Source organism: Periplaneta americana, chromosome 12, assembly GCF_040183065.1.
Source record: "Periplaneta americana isolate PAMFEO1 chromosome 12, P.americana_PAMFEO1_priV1, whole genome shotgun sequence".
NCBI classification, from domain to species: domain Eukaryota; kingdom Metazoa; phylum Arthropoda; class Insecta; order Blattodea; family Blattidae; genus Periplaneta; species Periplaneta americana.
This window is the reverse complement of record NC_091128.1, coordinates 151,995,519-152,009,391: the sequence shown is the minus strand read 5'-3', so window position 1 is coordinate 152,009,391 and position 13,873 is coordinate 151,995,519. Positions and strand designations below refer to the sequence as shown.

The 13,873-nt window shown below is 36.9% G+C and overlaps 1 protein-coding gene and 1 long non-coding RNA gene across 5 annotated transcripts in view; one reads left to right on the top strand and one right to left on the bottom strand.

The window, feature by feature from the left end:
- Nucleotides 1-12,496, bottom strand: part of LOC138711017 (transcription factor Sp4-like) — a 42,618-nt gene extending 30,122 nt beyond the window's left edge. For 3 of the 4 annotated variants that reach the window (XR_011335339.1, XM_069842299.1, XM_069842301.1), the window contains exons 1-4: nucleotides 11,526-12,496; nucleotides 10,743-11,312; nucleotides 10,151-10,406; nucleotides 353-576 (exon numbers count right to left, since the gene is read on the bottom strand). Coding sequence is in view for 3 of the 4 variants with exons in the window: in XM_069842299.1 (XP_069698400.1) it covers nucleotides 353-576; nucleotides 10,151-10,406; nucleotides 10,743-11,312; nucleotides 11,526-11,585 (1,110 nt within the window). In the remaining variant the exon portion in view is untranslated. The remainder of the gene's footprint in view (nucleotides 1-352; nucleotides 577-10,150; nucleotides 10,407-10,742; nucleotides 11,313-11,525) is intronic. The other variant, XM_069842300.1, reaches the window with a different exon arrangement.
- Nucleotides 11,236-12,705, top strand: LOC138711021 (uncharacterized). Its single transcript, XR_011335340.1, has 2 exons — nucleotides 11,236-11,353; nucleotides 12,430-12,705. It is a non-coding gene; the product is annotated as an uncharacterized lncRNA (long non-coding RNA).
- The last annotated feature ends 1,168 nt before the right edge of the window (nucleotides 12,706-13,873 follow it).

The window sequence follows — 13,873 nt, the reverse complement described above, 5'->3', positions numbered from 1 at the left end:
TGCATCATCTACTGGAGCGAAGTAGATAGATAATATTAGAGTTATAACGTCAGTTTAGAAATCATGCGCTCTCCTGCATATGTTATTTCCTGTATGGAGGGATTAAAAGACCAGGAGATTAACAGTGATCTAATTTTGTAACTAGAGTAGTATAAAAATGTGTATATCAGTGTTATGGTTTTTGCTTTGAGAGATAGCTAATAGAGATACGAGTACCCACGTGTGTGACCTTATGACATCAACATTCATTCACAGCATCACCCCGCTTCGTTTCATTCCCTGGAGACTTTCTCATGGTTGGAGTACAGTACTTACAGTTTACCCTGTATATATAAAAAAGCCGTATACATACCTGACCCAATTGTGGTATCATCTGCATTTGACTGCCTGAAGCCTGAATGATATTAGGAATTGCTGTTGCAAATGCTTGAACAGGAAAATGAATAGTTTGATAGAGAGTCTGTCCATTTGCTGTAGAGATCGGAACCTGAACAGGTATTGTTTGCTGCATTGGGAACTGCACTACTTGTGGCATACTGGTTGGCACATTAGCAGGTCTAACTGCAACATTCTGGCCTGAAATACAATAACCAATTATATAAATAATTTCAGATACAGCTGACAAGAATTAATTAATGTTTGTTTTACTGAGAAACTATTCAATCACTAGAAACATACACATACAATATCAGGGAAATAGGGCAACATGTTCAAACTCAAAACATGAATTTCTACTGACCCTGGAAACCAATTATCATAACTGTAGGCCTAATGCAATTCAATTTATAGCAAGAACAACAACGATGATGATGATGATGATGATGATGATAATAATAATAATAATAATAATAATAATAATAATAATAATAATAATATAGAATTCTATACTGCATGAAATACCTCTGATTGAGGTTCTGGCTATTTAGGGACTACATACAATGAAACAGAATGAATGTTATTACTGCAATTAGTGGTTTGCTTGTGAACCAGGTCGCTCGTCCTCTGATCATGCGCAGTGCCCCCCCCTTCTGGGACTTGTAAAATATCTGTACGCCATAAATTGTTTCTAAGACTCTACATCTACTATCACGTAATGCATCTTACTTGACGATGTGTGTCAGAGGAAGAACAATACTGTTTGTATACATCTGAAGTCTGTTTCGTGTAATATGTAGCTAATCAGTGATGTATGTAATGGAAGGGGGAAGGAACTGGCCACCTTATCCCATTATCTTCTGGCCTAGTTGCCTCATGAGTGATGCCTTATTGGTGTCACTTATGAGTAGGGAGCGGATTTTTATGTGCTAAAAAATTTAAATATATTTATTTTTTATGTGCTAAAAAGTACGAAAATATTTGCTAAAAATAAAAAAAAATTTTTTTTTTAATGACAAAAATACCTTATTTAGCTTGAAAAAAAAATGTTACTAGGTATTCACCAACCACACTTGAGTGCTAGTAGTTGGCCGAGAATTGCAGTGAACAACAAAGGTCATCTCCAAATTCTCCATCACAAATGCATGCCGATTATCTCTGAACGACGACTTATACTGTGAAAACGATCTTTCCACATAAGAGGACATCACGTGCATATTTAAAGAGAGGAATGTCACAAACACAAACACCGTCAATTTCACCTACAGGCACACCCTCCAATACTTGAGCAACTTTACAAATTTTTTTTTATATCCACTGTTTTTCCCAAACACATTCTGGAATTTGTCCCTTAGTAGGTACTTGTACTTCTGAACCTGGTAGCGAGTCTAGTTTAATTTCCACGGCACGCACCTCCCTGTTTCAGACAACAGGTTTTTGGATGTTTCGAGTTTTTTTTACAGTGTCACACAAAAGCTTAAATTTGCTAATAGGAAAGCCAAATCGTTTTTTAAATAACCATCTTTCAGTATATCTTGAAGGATATCGATTCATGAAGCCCAAAAACAGGGAATCACTACAAGATGTATTGCTTTACTTCATATAGGCATGAGCGAGAGACAAGAGATTTTTTAAAATTAAATAGCCTAATATTTATACAGGAGCTCTTATCTGTTGTGTTTGACAAACAAAGCGTGGACTGAAAACATCTTCAGCAATAATAAACATTCCTAATTATGTGTTACAACATCTTTCCTCCTTGTCCATGTTAATTTATTCTCTAATAATATCACTGATATGCTGCCTAGCAGTTCTCAGAACGTGAGGTGATAGTATTACGAAAATAGATCACGGATACACAACACAGCGCTTAGACACACGAAGCAACCAAGAATTCTTAAAAAAGATAACATACTTCTGAGTGATATAATTGATTTAGTTTTTAAATATTCAAAAATTCTCATAAAAAATTATTTGAGTAAAAAAAAACTCCAAGATTTATGTATTTATAATAGATTTCCTGAAAATATGTATTTACATAATTTTTTGTGAAAATATGTTTTTTATGTGAAATAAAATTCGGGTTTTAAACTTGAAATTTCATGTTTGGAATTCTTAACTTTGTTAATTGTGTTTTATCACAAGCAAAAAGAATATTTAATTACTTAGGAATCCGCTCCTTACTTATGAGGTTCAAAACCTGTCTTCAGACCGTTGACTAAACAACAAACACCAACTGCATGAAAATTTAAAATAGAAAATGAGTGAGGACTGATAAATATGAACGAGTTTGTCTAATACTTCAAGCATTAAGGCAGTGATGGCACACGGTTTATCAAATGGCCAGTACAGGGGTTCTTCACCTACATAAAATATGTCTTTCCCCACACCAAGTATGGACACCCGTTCTGGGAATTGTGGTGAAACAAAAAAAAAAAAAAAAAAGGCAGTAATTCAAATGCTTATTATAACAAGACTATCAGCCACATACGAATGCTAATGTTATTAGTAGGTAGACAATGAACCAGAGTAACTCGTGTGACCACACCCTATGACGCTACATCCCTACACTATCAGCATGGGAGCACTGAAGTTGCATATAAAATTAACCGTACTGCATGGCCTCTCTCAGTAACATCTTGGAGTTGAGAGCAGCTAAAGACCTGTGCGACCACTTGTTTGATTTGTAATCGCGAGTTCTGTAATATTAAAGTGATAATATAGTAAAAGTAGACATGTACGATACACTTTGAGTGAACCACAGTTAAAAATTTGTTGTGTGAACTGGAGTAATTTCGGAATGTCACTTCATATGAAGAGAAAATATAATGCATGCTCTTCATTAATTACTTCTCTTATCATAGACCTGTACTCTCCATTTGTAAATCAAACAAAAATAAAATATTCAAATCAACACAACTGTATTTCATTCCCGAAATGGGTTAATGTGTTCTATGTGCTGGTGTATCTCTGATACAGTGCAGATTTTTTTGGCCGTAACACAAATTCAGATAGGAGATCAACTTGTGCGACCTAAGGGTTTATTTTGAAGTTGAACAGTACCAATATAATAATACCATGTAAGCGTAGAAATTTATTATTATACTGGTACCCTGCAGTCTGCAGACATTATGGTATTTTCATTATTGATTGCAAAAATGTAGTTCTGAAAAGGTTTATGATTGTAAATTCAATACTTTGTCTTTTTTTTTTTTTAATTTTATTTTTCGGAAAGCTACGACAATCCACAAGTTAAGCAACCTTGGGCTAGACCAGTCATGTCAATTGATGCTCATAGGCGCAAGTGCGAGCTTTAGAACTCAGGAGAGCCTGAGCGCTTTACAGTGGAAAGGAAAGAGACAGACGAAAGAGGTATTATATACCACCTGATCGAGCTATATACAGGGATGGTCAGCACTGATTCAATAGATAAAAGGAAGAGAACTAATTAAAACTGTACCCATATTAATTTTTAGATTTATTTGAGAAGTATAAATCCATTATAGGAATGTAAATTTTAATTTTAATGCTCATTATTTACAAGTTTGTTTTTTATTCAAAAGAAATATTTTCTCAACTTTTTTTATAGAAAAGTGAAATTTTCAGATATGTTTATTGAGTAGCCTTACAGGTACTGAAGCGATGTTTTCGTAAATCTAATACAGGTATCGTAAATACGTATTACTGAAGATATTGCATTGAAAATTTTGAAAATATTCGCATGGAAAATGTTTGTAAGGTAATAAATAAAATAAAGGAACTACTGTTACATCATAAATAAAAGATATGTGCCCATGTGTTGTAAAAACGTCAGCTCTATAGCTTCAGAAGATTTCGAGAAAATAATTTAATATCACTTTAAAAGCATACTGCGATAAGAGTTTTGTTAAGTGATATTAGTTACGGTTAAATCATATACCTAGGTAACTTTGCTTTGTACTATAGCATTGTTTTGATTAGTTTATTGATTACTTTTATAAGGCTAAAGATATCATCAAAATAAATTCCAGCTTATCATGACATACTCAATCTCTTTTTTTTGGGATATAACTTTCTTTATGAATTATGTGTTTCATTAACTTAGTACAATATAGTTGTACTACTATGGAATGTATTTGAATATTCCTTCTTAACTTTTTATTATGTTATTGACGTTTAAAACACAACTGCAATATTAAGAAATTGGTGTTAGTACTTTTTTTCAGTCAATATACGTAATATCAAACAGAAAGAAACTATATAAAAATAACGAGATAAAATTTCACGTTCCATTTGAAGTTTGTGCACCACTGTTTTTTAAATCCAACAGGCTGCTTATTCATATACATAACTCTTCCTCATTCCATACCTAGCACTTGATGCCTGCGCACGATGTCAAGGTCAGAAAAATGCGCTTGCTTTGACATCACTGGGCTAGACCATCGAGTTTTCATGCCAGAGATCCAAGATTCTGAGTACTTCCATTTATCATGCCTGCATTCCACCATAAAATTAAATAAACGAGTAAAACCCAGTAGCAGACGGTGGGTTTGAAAGTTGAGGATGCCAAGACGTGAATGATGAGAATATAAAAATATAAGGCCTGTGACGTACCTCATTACCAAGCGCAGAATTTATAGATTTTAAGAAATTAAAATTAGGTTTTCCAATTTATGTTTTAGGATTTTAAATCTTATGTTTAGGAATTTACATGATTTTAGGGGAAAAAATAAATATAAACAACATACTGTTAATATATTACATAGGCTTGGTAAAGATTGCCATTCTTTGGGACACTAAGTCCTAACCTACGAATTAGGTCTTTTTAGGTCATATTACATTTAAGAATGTTACTCTTTGCTACATAAAACGAACAAGAAAAACAATATTTCGAGAGTAACGAGATAGCAACAAAATTGATTCGAACCTAAGTATCCGGGGCTTGCTCATTACTATTACATAGCCTAATTTTACAGAAAATTAACTGGACGTTCCTCTTTCTTCCCAAACCGATCAAATACGCCACAACATACTGAATAACTGCTACTAGAAGAAGCTAGAGACAAATCTGCATTTGTTTCTAAACTCGATATATTTAAAATACTGTATAAGTAAATACATCTCATAACACAAAAGAATAAAATAACAAGAACACCCGCAAACAAGAGAAAATCTACCAACATAAATGAAAACTTTTACGCAGGGAGAGAAAACTAACAATACGTGACTCAATTTTCTAAAACCATGAAGAGAGAAAGCTTCTGAATACAGCCGAAACTGGCTGTGACTAAGCAGTAGGCCTACAGTTCAGCGGTGGGTAGGACGTCTCCAAATCGGCTCCCTTCGCGCGTTCTAGTCAAGTTCTAACCAGCTATCTTATTGGTTGAACTACTGTTGTCATGGTTACCGTGGAGTAGCATCATGTAGCCGACTCCTCTCTCCCGCTCTCGCATAGACACTGCAGGCTGCTAGATGTCGACTATACAGGTTACAGCGCTATCTGTTATTTTTCAGTACGAATTATTTGTACTATGTACAGTATAGCGAGCAGCATCACCAACAGAATGTGGTCGACTTTACGTAACTTACATCTTAGTCGTAGTGAATAATAAAATTAATATAAAAGGAAAAATGTTCGTCATTTGCTGTAACTTGTCTGTGATCTTAATTCAGTTGAAATTATTACTGCCATATTGTGTTCTGGTAAAATATTAGGGGAGGCTCGGCCTCCCTTGCATCCCCTGAATATCCGCAGCTGGTAAAACCATACAGTTGTCCACCACTGCAGAGTAACGGTCAGCATGTATCACTGTGAAACGAGCAGGCACAGGATGAAATCCCCTCCTCGACCAATTGAGGTAGAACTGCTGAGTAACTCTTGGTGTTGGACCTCAGACTCATTTCGCTTTCATTATATTTCAACTTCATCTATTATCTTTCAACAGTTTCTTGTTAACGGAGGATGCAGCAGATGTAGTACTGATTTTCATACAGATAGCATATATCTGAGGAAGCCGCAGAAACCCCAGCCAGAAGGAGGGACTTTCATAGCAGAATCTGTCTAACCTAAGTGATGTGCAGCTGAATCAATAGACAGTACCAAATAGTGAATCATGATACCTACAGTAATGCGATCTTCAGGTCAACATATGGGAAGAAGCAGAATGTAGTTTCATGATTTGCATACAGATGGCATCGATCTGAGGAAACTGCAGAAGTCCAGGTCCTGACTTTGAGATGGGATGTCTTCTCGTAAAAGACTTGTAGGATTAAATTGACACCGAACTGCTAAATTAAGTGTAAATTGCCTTGTTAAGTGTTAAACCTGTTCTTGTGGTCATTATTTATGTTGTTGTTTTCTAATGTCAGGCGTTTGACAATAAAATCATTTGACCTCTTGCACACCAATATTTTTCAAAGATATTATCATGGTCAGCCACTGAAGCACAGATTTTGAGGTGTTCCGAATCCATGTCTTGGTTTGAGTTGCACAATGGGCAGTTAGGGGACTGATATATTCCAATTCTATGCAGGTGTTTGGCCAAACAAACATGGCCTGTTGCCAATCTAAATGCAGCTACAGACGATTTTCGTGGTAAATCGGGAATTAACTGTGGATTATGATGCAGAGAGTTCCATTTTTTCCCTTGAGATTGTGTTATCAAATTTTGTTTATTGAAGTCTAAGTATGTAGATTTAATAAATCTTTTCACAGAGTAATACGTAGATTTAGTAACAGGTCTGTAAGTAGCAGTGCTGCCCTTCTTTGCTAAAGCATCCGCATTCTCGTTTCCCACGATTTCACAATGGGATGGTATCCATTGGAATACAATTCACTATTTGAGTGAAATTAATTGAGAGAGCATTTTAGTTATTTCTGCTGTTTCGGATAAAGGTGTGTGTTTAGAGACGATTGATAGAATAGCTGCTTGGAGTCTGACAATATAACTGCATTCTTAAATTTATTGATGTGGCATAGAAGATTCCTGAGACTTTCACTTATTGGAATGATTTCTCCATCAAAACTTGTTGTTCCATATCCAAGAGATCTAGAAAGTGAGAAGGGACAGCACGTAACACCTGCACTGGCACTTGTTCTCTGAAGATCGAGGATCTGTCGGTGTATAAATGAAGCCAGTTTTGTGGAGGGTACCTAATATTAATTGTCTCTAAAGACAATTGTTTCATTATTTCAGTGTTTACTTCTGATTTTAGTATTTCTTCTGTTAAATTTAGATTATCTTCTATATTTAATAGAGTTAAAGGGTTTGGTTTAATTTGTAAGTTTTCTTTTAAATTCGGGATATTGATTTTCTGTTATTTATTAATGTTGAAATTTTTGTATGTTGTATTTTAGTTTTTATATATTGTATCTTGGTAATTGAAGACTTTCCCGGAAAAAAGGATGTATCATCATATTATTGAATTATGTGACTCAGGCGGAAAAAGTAATTTTGAACCATTCATTTATAACAATAAATTATTGCATTCAAAAGCGGCATTAACTTGTAACAGGATCCTCACGATCAGATGCTACCACTACCTTCAACTTAAGATGCAACCCAGGCATCAGCAGGCAGATAATACTCTCAAGTGGTAACACCCAGCACCATTGTAAGGTAATTGAACTGCTAAGTGGCCCGGCATGCATTCTTTCTAACCGTTATATAGTGTTAGTTTATCTTCCATGAAATTAATTTAATGGAGTTTATTTCTTTACCTTAAGACATAAAGATGTTCAAAATGACCTCCACCAGCTTCAATACAACACTCACACCAGCTAAGAAAATGATGAAATACGCGATCCAATTCCTTTTTTGAAATGCTGGCGATCAAGGTCCGAATATTTTCTTGAAGTTCCTCTAATGTATGAGAATTGTTCACATTCACTTTATAGGCCTATTTTAATATACCTCCAAAGATAAAAGTCACATGGTGGTAAACACCATGATAAATTTAAACTTAAACAGAGCACAGTTCACCAAACACGTTAAATAAAAACTAAAACTGACCAAACACGTTCACACCTTACTGAAGACAAACTAACACTAATTGTATACTGGGTTGCACAACACTTCTGGGTTTTCTCGCTTGAAATACCAACCTATCTGCCTGCCTGCTGCCGCACAACACTGCTTAGTTTTCCCGCTATAGAGAATGGTCTACTGCCCGCCCGCCTGCAGTGGCCAGGGTTGTGTCTTAAGTTGAAGACGTTGTATGTGTCAAATACGGTTAACACACAGTGCCATTAAAGTAAATATTAATTCTGACGGAAAGGCTCTCCATGAATTTTAGAAGTTCTGAGCATGTATAATTATTCTATATATAAATTACAATCATTTATATGCGTAGATTGTTTTATGATTTTACATGTTTTAGGTTTTTAAAGTTTTATGTAGTTTTGGACGGTAATTAGTGCAATGTTATGTTTGTTCGTAGGCGATGTTACTGCTTGGTGATGATTGGAATAGTTCCGGTTAACTTAGTTTAACTTGGATTAATTAGTGTTAGTTAAGGTTAAGTTAGGTTAGGTTGTAATAGGTTATGTTAGGTTACAGTCGAAATTATGGGTTTCCGAATTTTTTTTTTGTATTAGCTTCCGAAAGTCGAGCATAAAATTGTCGTTTGTAAAAAAAAAAAAAAATCGAAAATCATGGAGTGGAGTGGTCGTCCTCCAGAATTACCCAAATAATTCGATACCTTTTATTTCAACAGGAATTAAGAACAATCAATGATTATTCAACTATTATGTCTCATGAATTGATCAGGTTTCATTCCCACAAATATTACTTTCAGTGTGTTTCTATTAGAGCTGAATCTGTAATTATTAAATTTAACATAACCTATAATTTGTTACATTTACCACAAAAACTTGAGACATAAAGTCAGAAAAATAGCTGAACACTAACCTAGCAATCAGTTCTTCTTGCAATTCTAACAAATGCAGTCCATAGCCCCAATGTGTACAAAACAAATTTATTACGATACTTAATACTGTATACGGCATGGCAAACTTAAATTCTCTATTACTGAAAGACAGGCTTAATCGAAACTTCACAAACTAAATTAACAATAATTAACATTCTCTTTCAGCTTATGGAAGTGTTTCTGGCTTGGAGTTGCAATCCTTTACACTTTTTAGTTCGTAAAAATGCAGTATTTAAATCACTACTATCAATTTTTTCACATTGACGATAGTAACCACACAATTTAATGAGGACTAATGATACAGCAACGTGTGCACTGCAACACGTGTACTAAAAATGTGTTATTGTGATTTTTGTCTTCTCCTATCAGTGACATTATGACTAAACCGTAGTATACCGTGACTTAAATTGAATGCTGTCAACTACAAAGCGATTACAGCGACTCTAGTGGGAAGTAACGGCGCAACACATGTAATACAACCGAAGTAACTACTGGATATCAGTACGAAGTATTCGAAATAATTTCAAAATAATAATAATAATAATAATAATAATAATAATAATAATAATAATAATAATAATAATAATGTGCTAATATTAATAATAAGTAAGATTTGACGTAAACAACGACCTAAACATGCAATAGTAGTACATAACCTATAAAAAGAAACAATGAAATGGAGAAATGAGAAGAGTAAAAGCAATATAAGATGAATAAAACGGTGATGAAAACTATCACATAATGAAAACACAAATGTATCTAGATTCGCGTAAAAAACTAACTTTATATAAAAACACCAACATTTAGTAGCACAAACAACACAGTGAACACTGCAGCTCATCTATTATAGGCTAACCATAATACAAACCATTAGCCATTTGTACTGTTTGACCGCTGACGTTTTGGACGAGACTGGTAGGATAAACACCTGGAGCACGAATAATTTGTCCAGTGGGTGTGATGAGAGCTTGTCCACCTGCTAGTTGTACAGCTTGGTGTTGCCCTGCTGGCATTGCCGGGATAAACAATGCCTCCTGTCCATCCACTGTCACAGTCTGCATAGGTTGGACAACATTGTAAGCCAAGTTCTGTCCACCAGCAGTCACTAGTTGGGCTCCCTGCTGCTGTTTGGACACGAGAAACACAATTCATACTGTATTAAATTATCGAATAAGAACAATTTCAAGTTGCCAAAAATACGAAGATCTTAACCTACAATAGACGGATCGCTAATAGGAAATATCGTACAAGAAAGTATGTCAACTTTCCCTTTCCTAAAGTAAACATTATATAACAGCTAAGTATACATGCGTTCTGGTTGCATGTCTAACGTGGAGCGGCCCAGAAGAAAATTAAAGTGACAGTTACTGAATAACGACATTAAAAAACATTAACATAGTACTTTGATGAATATTATCAATGGCACAACAAGACTGAAGGAATTCACAAACGTCACACACCTGCAAAAACTGCCCCGACACTCCTTGCACGGAAACGACGGTTGGAGTGACAGCGGCCGCAGACGACACGAACGTCTTCACTCCCGGAGTCCCTTGTGTCGTCTGCTGACTATGTGGTGTGTTTTCTGTGGACGCCACGGCTGTCACGTGATGCTGTCCCGACTGATGGTGGATCGGAAGGAAGTTCTGGAGCTGAGATAACGTGATGACTTGGGGCTGCTGTTGCTGCTGCACAGTGGCCGGGCTGGGTATGGCAAGAGGATCTCTCACACTGAGAGGTTCTCTCGCGATCTGTGCTTGATGACCCGCCACGATGGTCGCACCGCCCTCGGCTTGCTGCTGTGCTTGCAGCTGCTGAAGAGTGGTCGCGTTCAAAACTCGTATTTGGGGTGCCTGTTGTTGCAAGTTTAGCTGCTGAGTTATAACTGCGCTGTTTTGTTGCTGAGGAACACCTCCTTCTTGGGGTGGTGGTTGTGACGGCTGCTGCTGCTGCTGCTGTTCGTGAGATGAAGATGTGCCGATCTTGCTGCAGGTCGCAGCGAGAAGAGCGAGGGGGGACGGCTGAATCTCCTAAATGAGGCGGAGCCACGAAGAAAATGGGATGTCAGCAGGTGCGTATGAACCAACAAGCAAGGCTTTGGGTAGCCCTGGAACAAAGTCGTTACGCGCGCGCCTTGCGTTTTGCGGAGAAGCACACAAGGAACTCCCACTTTCCCACCCCGCCCCAAATGGACCACACACATACACACACGTACATGCACACAAGAGACTTGGTCAACATACCTGAGAAGTGGTGTGAGGCAAGATGTATTCCGTCTTGACCTTAGTGGGTGCTGAGGACATTATTTGCTGTCTTCACAACCAGAATAATGATTGTTTCCCCCGTCCCACACACATTTAATATTCCTTCAGCTCATGGCGGACACGTACTGACGAGAAATGACCAGATACATTTTCATGTCGTGTATCCATGCGCGGATCAATATCATACGTAACATATTCGAGCCACTTTATACAAAACAAAATGTGGCTTTGTTGTTCCGAGTGTTTGTTAAAAACTTATACTTAGTAGGCATGATGCTAGTATGTTTGTTTGTGTAATAAACGTGAATATTTGAGGTACTATTTGGGGCGTCAACATCGGAAGAGCACAACTGTGATGCGGTATAGCGGTGCGGCCCGCTGGGTTCCACGGAAATAGCTGATTGGCAGTTGCTTACAATGCCCTACCCTGAGCCGAGTAAATTTGTTAGGGCTGACGGAACCAACTCGTTGCCTCCTCCCACCTCCTTTGCGCGACGCCAACCGCCTGTTTATGACAAAGGGAAAGGGTCGAACTCCCCATGGCCCGAGGGAGGGGACGTAAGATATGATCAAGGGGCTGGGCAGGGATGGGACCTAGCTCCCCTACGGCCAGCACAAAATCACGAAAACCGCCCCTCTGCGTGGCTTGCTGTGCAAGGAGGCGACTACTTTATTAGGGAAGGGGAAATCTATTTGGGGTGTTAAAAATAAACCATCAGCTGATTTCTTTAAAATTTTTTATTCAGCTCATTATCATGAGTACAATCTGTTTCAAAAGGCTCACCTACATGAAAAACATTATTTTCTCAATACTATATTTGTATTTACTGACGATGAAACAAGGGAGACTTAGAATTGATTCAGACTGTCCTCTCTTTTACAGGTGCTGTTCCACAGCTGTGCTATAACTGTGTTTATGAACTGACTATCCTTGAAAAGCTTCCTTGCCTGCCTGTTCACGTCATTTAATGAATGTAGCTGCGAGGAAGTTAGCACTGACATCGAAAGAAAGGATGACCTTGGAACGTGATTAACGTTTTTAAGTTATCGTTATACAATGTAATTGAATGGTTTAGAGTTCTTCGGGAACTGGAATTGTGAAAGTCGTATTCCAGGTCATATTGATACACAGTTTCTGTTGTACATGTTCTACTTTAAATCCCTCTATCAGCAGCTTGTGTTCCTAGCGAGAGATGATTTCCTGGAACTTGCTAGTATGAGTCATTCCAATCTTAAAAGAATACGTTTATAGAGGGAACGTTACTTCCTGAGTTTTTTTTCTACTAGTGTTGAGTAATCAGTCACATCTACGTTTTTATTATAACTGTCACAAATTGGAGAAATACGATAGTATTGACCTAGTACTGGGAGTGTCCATATTTATATTGCAGTAGCACACATGCGACATATCAGTCTATGTTCACACTTGCAATGTTGCTGTAAGGCATGAGATAACAGATTAGACATACCTTGTGTCAGCTGACACACTGTGGATCCCATGTGCTGTGTCGGGCGTGGTTGACGTCGACCTCGCCTCTCCACACGAGCACGCATGCATGAGGCATCTACCGGACCATCTGGTGGGATGAGTACTGGGGGCGGGACCGATAGCCAAGCGGATGTAAGATAACCTTCCGCTTCGACCAATTTTCCCACTGGTTCACTTCGGCTCTACACGATGCACTTCGGATATTTTCGTGTAGCTGGCGGGAAACTGGCGAGCAGAGGAAAAATAATTACTACGAATACACTGACTGACGTAAAGATGGCTTACATTGTGTCTATTCCAAGCACAAAAATTTCAGCTATTTCATCAACATCAAAACGAATAAAGAGTTTAATAAGATATTTGTCATGTATGGCCGTTTAATGTGTCAACGATATGTAGAGTCCAGTGTTCGAAAGAAAAAGACACTTTTTAAGATATCATATCTCGGACTGCAATTTAAATTACTGCACACCCCTTTACCATTTACTTAGGAAATAATGTTGTTATAAACAATTCACAGAGTTTATACACCACATCCACGCAAGACTGTAGCTATTAAGTGTATGTAAATTAATCATGATATAAAATTCTAATGCACTATCTAAAACAAGTTGACTCTCTTTGGGACATAATAATAGTAATAACAACAATAATTATGTTTGTATTATAGATTTTACTATTATTCAGTATTTGATGACAGGTATATAGTTTGTAACCGTAAGTAATTTTGTCTTTATTTCTTACTATCGCAAACCACCTATATATTACGTGTTTAATTTGTAACTAAGTCAATTTTGTGCATTATCTCTTTACTATTGCTTAAATTATGTATAAAATC